This window comes from Pseudorca crassidens, chromosome 14 (genome assembly GCF_039906515.1).
Source record: "Pseudorca crassidens isolate mPseCra1 chromosome 14, mPseCra1.hap1, whole genome shotgun sequence".
Classification (NCBI taxonomy): Eukaryota; Metazoa; Chordata; class Mammalia; order Artiodactyla; family Delphinidae; genus Pseudorca; species Pseudorca crassidens.
This window is the reverse complement of record NC_090309.1, coordinates 8,311,692-8,317,691: the sequence shown is the minus strand read 5'-3', so window position 1 is coordinate 8,317,691 and position 6,000 is coordinate 8,311,692. Positions and strand designations below refer to the sequence as shown.

Here is a 6,000-nt window from a genome sequence, read left to right as displayed (position 1 = left end):
TAATAATAGACAACATGTATTTTTTCCTAGTTAAAACTATGCACCTCTAAGCTTTTGGAGCAAGGCTGGATGGAGAGAGTTCTCGTTTAGAGCACATTCACCAGGGAATTTGGCGTTGATGTTCTCTAAGTGAATGCAGCTAATAGATCAATTTGGTTGGGGAAAAAACAACTATCCCAGGACTTTTTCCATACAGGTAGACCTGACCACGTTGTATAGTTCTAACAGCTAGAAAATACTGTAAAAGGAGCAGAACTTAGGGTATATAAAATCAAATTATATATGACGTCTTATTGATTCTGATGGCCAAATGTCCCCAGCTATACACATTCCCATGGAGATTAGCTTGTTCAAAGGAACAAATCGGAAAGGTTTTTAAAAATAGAGGTATTATATAACTGAGACATAATTCTGATATCCCAAATATATGCTCTTACTCTCCTGGCTTCTCCACATTCTCCACTCATGGATCATCCTGGTTAATGCACTGATAACCTAGTTTTCAACAGAAACATACAGGTTAGATTAATGAGATGTGAAAGAATGGCAACTTTAAAGGAAATTTTCTATTTTTAATATGTTGTACCAAATAGTTGTAAAGAGCAAAAAGCCTACAGTAGCTTCTGATTTTCAAAAACAAAGACCAAAATTTTACTGGGGAAAAAAAAGATCTCATACAACCCAAACCCCCAAATCAACCCAACTGAGATTTGACATGAGATCTATATTAAATGAAATTCCACACATTGCATTTAACTCAGTTGCTGGAGGACGTTCTCTCAACGTGAGTAGAAACAGCACGGAAATAACACGTGTCACGGAAGCAGGTTTGAAACCTTTTATTGAACAGGCAATGCATTGTGCAATAGTGAGGGACACAGATGCCAAGTGGAAAAGTTTAAAAATTAATTTTGGAAAGAGTCTGTGAATTGATGAACCCTGCTGTGTTCCTTCCACTCCTTCTTGGAGTAGCTGCCTTCAGGAAAACGGACCGTGTTATAGCTGCTCTTGGAAACGGCATCCCTGTTTTACCATGAATGTCATGCCTAACAGTAAACATGAAAGGAGAGAATGGGCTCCACAGGCAGGGCAATGGCCAGAGACACAGCTGATCTCAGATGGAGGCGCAGACACACGTTCTCTCGGAAGGCCCTCCGAGCTCTGCATCCACGCTTCATTTGCAATTCCTTCCCTGCCCGAGCCTTCTTTACCCTGGGGATTCTGAAAGACTCACATTCATACCTGTGGGCACAGAACCTCGTTCCTGGCCCTTTTCAATGGTTTTCTTGTCTTCGGGCACCTCTGGCCCAGGCCCTTGGCGATGTGTCCGTCCAACTTGTCTGCCTGGTTTCTTCCTCTTCCCCGAGCTCGCTCTCCCGTAACCTGATGATAAAATCACTCAAGTTTCACAGTTTGTTTGCCTTGATATAGCGGCAGTTTTAAAGAAAGTGACCCGTCAAGATAGTGGACATTCTTTACCAGCACACTGTTAACCTATTTTATAATTTGGGGCATGTCGCTCCAAGCTTGCGACTTCTTTCTGGCAAGTTCCATCCAGGATGGCTGGTCTGTGCTGGCATAGCTGGCCCTCTTCAGCTGATGCAATTCTTTCTCCATCATCACTGCCGACTGGGCTGCTGGAGAGAAGACAAAACAAACGGAAACGTGAGAAATGAGTTTGGATTTGCACTTAAGCCTCCTGCACGCCTTTAAACTACAGGTCCAAGGTCTTAACCGTGGTCTCAAACATAAAGCCCGTAAACTTGTAAAGAAGGTTTCAGCGTGGAATAACTTATGTGCTAAAAAGACTTCAGAGCAGGCTCGAACAGTTCCAGAGATGCAATGAGGTGAGAGGAACTTTCACAATAAAGCTGCCAGCACTCTGTGTGTGAATATTCTTAACACTGCTGAACTGTACACTTGAAAAAGGGTTAAGATGGTGAATTCTGTTATGTGTATTTTACCGCAACGAAAACTAAATCTAAAAATACCGATACATGCCACAACGAAGATGAACCTAGAAACATTATGCTCGGTGAAAGAAGGCAGATACAAAAGAACACATATTTTATGATGCCATGTATAAGACATGTCCCCAAAGAGGCAAATAGAGAGACAGAAAATAGAGAGCTGGGGGGTGGGAATGGTGAATGACTGTAAGTGGGCATGAGGTAGCTTTTTAGGGTGAGGGAAATGTTCTAAAATTGGACTGTGATGGTTGGACAACTCAGTAAATAGATACTCACTGAACTGTGTGCTTAAAATGGGTGAGTTTTTTGCCATGTAAATGATTATGTCAATAAAAGCTGTTTTAAAAAAATCAACGTGGCAAGTAATTCAGAAAAACAAAACAGAACAAAACATGGCAGGACCGGGCTTCCCTGGTGGCGCAGTGGTTGAGAGTCCGCCTGCCGATGCAGGGGACACGGGTTCATGCCCCGGTCCGGGAAGATCCCACATGCCGCGGAGCGGCTGGGCCTGTGAGCCATGGCCGCTGAGCCTGTGCGTCCAGAGCCTGTGCTCTGCAACGGGAGAGGCCACAACAGTGAGAGGCCCGCGTACCACAAAAAACAAACAAACGAACAAACAAAAAAACCATGGCAGGACCAAACCCGGAAATGCATTTCGAAGTGTTCAGTACTATTTTTGGGTTTCATACCCAAGTTCTGATGGGACAAGGAGATCCCTCTTTGCAGCCCCTCCTGGAGGTGGAGCTTTGTCCCCTGCCTCTGGTCCACAGTGGGCTTGGCAGGGGCCATCAGGAAAGACTTGCTGCGGACGAAGTCGGCTTGCTTCACGGACTCCTGTGAGGATGTAAGAAAGACACACGCTGTCCTATCACCTGAGATTCAGATGGGGACAAACCTAACCCAAGGCAATGAGCCACGCGGTTTTTCTGCCAACGTGAATCATGCTACCGGCACTTTCTCGGAGGAGCTCTGCTTTGGGTACTGGCTGCCATCTGGCCTCCAGGATGCTGGAGTCCACTCGTGCAGGCCTCCTGGGCACACACAGGCATCCTGGCTTCTGCCCTGTCCCCGGCCCTGGCCTCAACCCCAGACATCAGGCAGCAGGGTTCCATCGGAAAGGCAAAATGAACTGTGTTTGGAAATAGTTTTTGAGACTTTTATGACACTTGGTATGATCATGGATGCCGGGGTCACTGGTGAATATTTGTTTTATGAACTCCCTAAGCCTGCAGGAGGGTTTCCAAGCTGGGGTACGATTGTGGTTTTGGTTAAAGTGGAGAGAAGCAGGTTCTACCGCAGGCTCAGGCTCACTTCCCCGCATGGCTGAAATGCGCTTTGGGATTTACCACGGCAACTGGGGGAACACAAAAGCTGTGAGTCTCAGCCTGCTTCTAAGCGCAGTCGTTTGGGTTTGGTGACGCTGTTTTCAGTCCGGAGTGTAAAAGGGAGCCCCAGGTTCCAGCCCCGCAGTCCTACGTGAGGAATAAGGACCCCAGCGGGTGGCCAGGGTAGCAGCAAAAGCAGAACTCGGTCACTATTGCAAAATGAGTCGAGATGGAGCTGTTGACGTGGTCGCCTAGCGTCCAACTGAGAAGTTATTTTAACCCCGGTCCATCTCTCCAGATGCTGAGCTGCGTTGCCAAGGAGGCCGGGAGCACAGGGCTGTCTCCACTGCCTGAGTGATCCATGGCTTCTCTGACGCCTTAGGCGCCCAGCACATGCACAGGGCAGACAGCAGCAGTCATCACAGGCGACGGTCCCCGTTATGACCGTGCAGGACATGAGGCCATCGTGGGGTCCCGGGTCCCAGCCCCGCCAGGGGCTCTCCCCTGCATCCACAGGGACAGGGAATGTTTGCTCTAAGCACCTGGGTTCTCTCGGGCGCCTTGGCTGGCCTTCCTGTGTCAGACTTCAAGGTTCCGGCCCCAGGCTTGTCTTCTTGGCTGGATGGCTGCTCCGGGGCCCCTCGCCGCTTCTGTCGCCCGACGGTGATCCAGGGCGGCGCGGGCTGGCCGTCGGTCCCAGGCCCTGCTGCCTTCTCTGTGGGTAAAGACACAGGTTATGCAAAACAATCCTAGTCACCTTCAGCCCCCCTGTGGCTTCTCCCACCCAGAGAGCACGGCACAGGGGCTCTGGGAGACAGTGGCAGGGAAGGAGGTCTGGGAGCCTCTCTGGTGACACTAGTACTTTGTTTTCAGGGACTTTGTTTTCTCAGTTAAAGACAAATCAAAGAGATTATGCTCCTCCAGTCTGAGCCACAAAGAATCAAATGCAACTGCTCCTATACACACATTTTAAAGTCACCTTCCTCCTATTGGATACCTTAGAGAATGAGATAAGAGTCAGTACATGATAAGGTCAGGTTTCTTTAATATAGGCCTGTCACGCTAGACCAGTACATACTACCCAATACCCGACTGACTTGGGACGTTCTTCTTCTCTTTTCTTTTAGAAATTATAAGCACAACCTTCCCTTGTGGAGACTGACACCAAAAGTAAGCCGTGGCTGTTTTCCTTGATGTTCGGGAGAGAAGAGAAATAATGCCTTTAAAACCAAAACATTTCAAGGAAACGGAATGATTAACTAAGTGGCTTCTCACAGGTCTCTGGAAAGCACCCTGAATCCAAGGGTTCCCCACGAGCTGCCCTCTCTGAATACTTGCCAGCCAGCCCACAAAGCAAGTGGACGGTTACCTCCATCCTCACCCGGCTCCTTCCTGCTTCCCGTGTCCACAGGGCAGCCCCGCCAGCAGGTACAGGCCACACCCGGGTCACAGCCACACGCAAGGGAGGCCAGGGTGAGTCGGCGCCCTCATTCTTTGTGGCCTGACAGATGTCACCCCTTGTTCCGGCTTGTTTAGAATTTTACTCTATTTGGTTTGGCTTCCGCCTCCAGTTCAACATGGAAGTCCTCTTCTGGTCACCAAGGAGGGGCGAGGGACAGGGCCACCGCCCTGCGAGCTTTGGCCTCCCGGCAGGTGGAGAGGAACCTTGGGCTTCACAGGCACTGACCTGTCCTTGGCCCCTGCAAACCCTGCTCCATCTCCTCGACTTACCCCCTTGTCCCCTCCGGCCTCTCAGGCTCTCCCTGGCCTCTGACCACTTCCCCGTTGCTTTGCAAAACACTTGGGTCTCCCATAGCTCAAAACAACAACAACAACAAAACATCTCCAGGAGCCTCGCCACCCCCTTGGAGCCCCATTCTCGACCCTCCTCTGCCCTCAACTCCAATGGCTCCTGCCCGTGTCTCTTCAGCTCATCCTGGATCCTGACACAACGTGAGCGCTACGCTCTCCATCCGCCCCACCACTGGACCACAGATCAGAGGACTCTCCCGTCCTCCGGCTCCTTTACCCCTGAAGCTCGGATGTGGCCATATAACCCATCCTGGAGGCCTGTCCACCTTGGGCATCCCCTCTGCAGGTCCCTGCTGGACTCTTGCTCCTAAACCTGGAATTTCTCCTTGCTCCCAACCCTCAGCCTTTTTCTCTTCTTCCCCAAATGTTCTCTGTTCCACTCCTGACCTTCAACACTCAGGTCTGCTCAGATTGCTTCCAAATGTGTAATCCAGCCCTACGTCTATTCTTAGCCAGAGCCCAGCATTTCTACTCCCCGTCCGCCTCCCTTTCTTCCTCCCTCCCATTCATTCATTCACTCACTGTTTGCTATGGGCAGGATGGTGTTAAATGCTAAGGTGAAAGAAGATAAAAAACCTGTTTCTTCAAAGAGCTCCAAGTCCAGTGGAGGAGACGAAGCAAAAACAAGTCACTCAGTGGAAACTGGAAAACGCTACACTTCACAACGTGCTGTGTAGACACAGGGTAACACCGGTGGGTAGGACCTGAGGATGCTGTCTGTGGTTGGCACCTGGAGAAGGAACCTTCTAGGCTGAGCAGAGGGGTAAGGAAAGGCCTCCCACGTGGAGCGGGCAGAAGACAGAACTGCCAGCACGCCGGCCCAGAGGGGCTGCAACGCAGGCTAGGCCAACCGAGGGGGCCTTCTTGGCCTTTTTCTTGTCTGTAACGGGGAG

The 6,000-nt window shown here is 49.9% G+C and overlaps 1 protein-coding gene across 7 annotated transcripts in view; it reads right to left on the bottom strand.

Moving 5' to 3' along the window:
• Positions 1-824: 824 nt before the first annotated feature.
• CRACDL (CRACD like) overlaps positions 825-6,000 on the bottom strand; it is a 121,946-nt gene continuing 116,770 nt past the window's right edge. For 3 of the 7 annotated variants that reach the window (XM_067704213.1, XM_067704212.1, XM_067704209.1), the window contains 3 exons: positions 3,838-4,010; positions 2,660-2,804; positions 825-1,637 (listed from right to left, as the gene is read on the bottom strand). In XM_067704213.1, coding sequence (XP_067560314.1) covers positions 1,495-1,637; positions 2,660-2,804; positions 3,838-4,010 — 461 coding nt within the window. In that variant the 3' untranslated portion in view covers positions 825-1,494. The remainder of the gene's footprint in view (positions 1,638-2,659; positions 2,805-3,837; positions 4,011-6,000) is intronic. The other 4 variants (XR_010934338.1, XR_010934339.1, XM_067704210.1 and 1 more) reach the window with 4 other exon arrangements.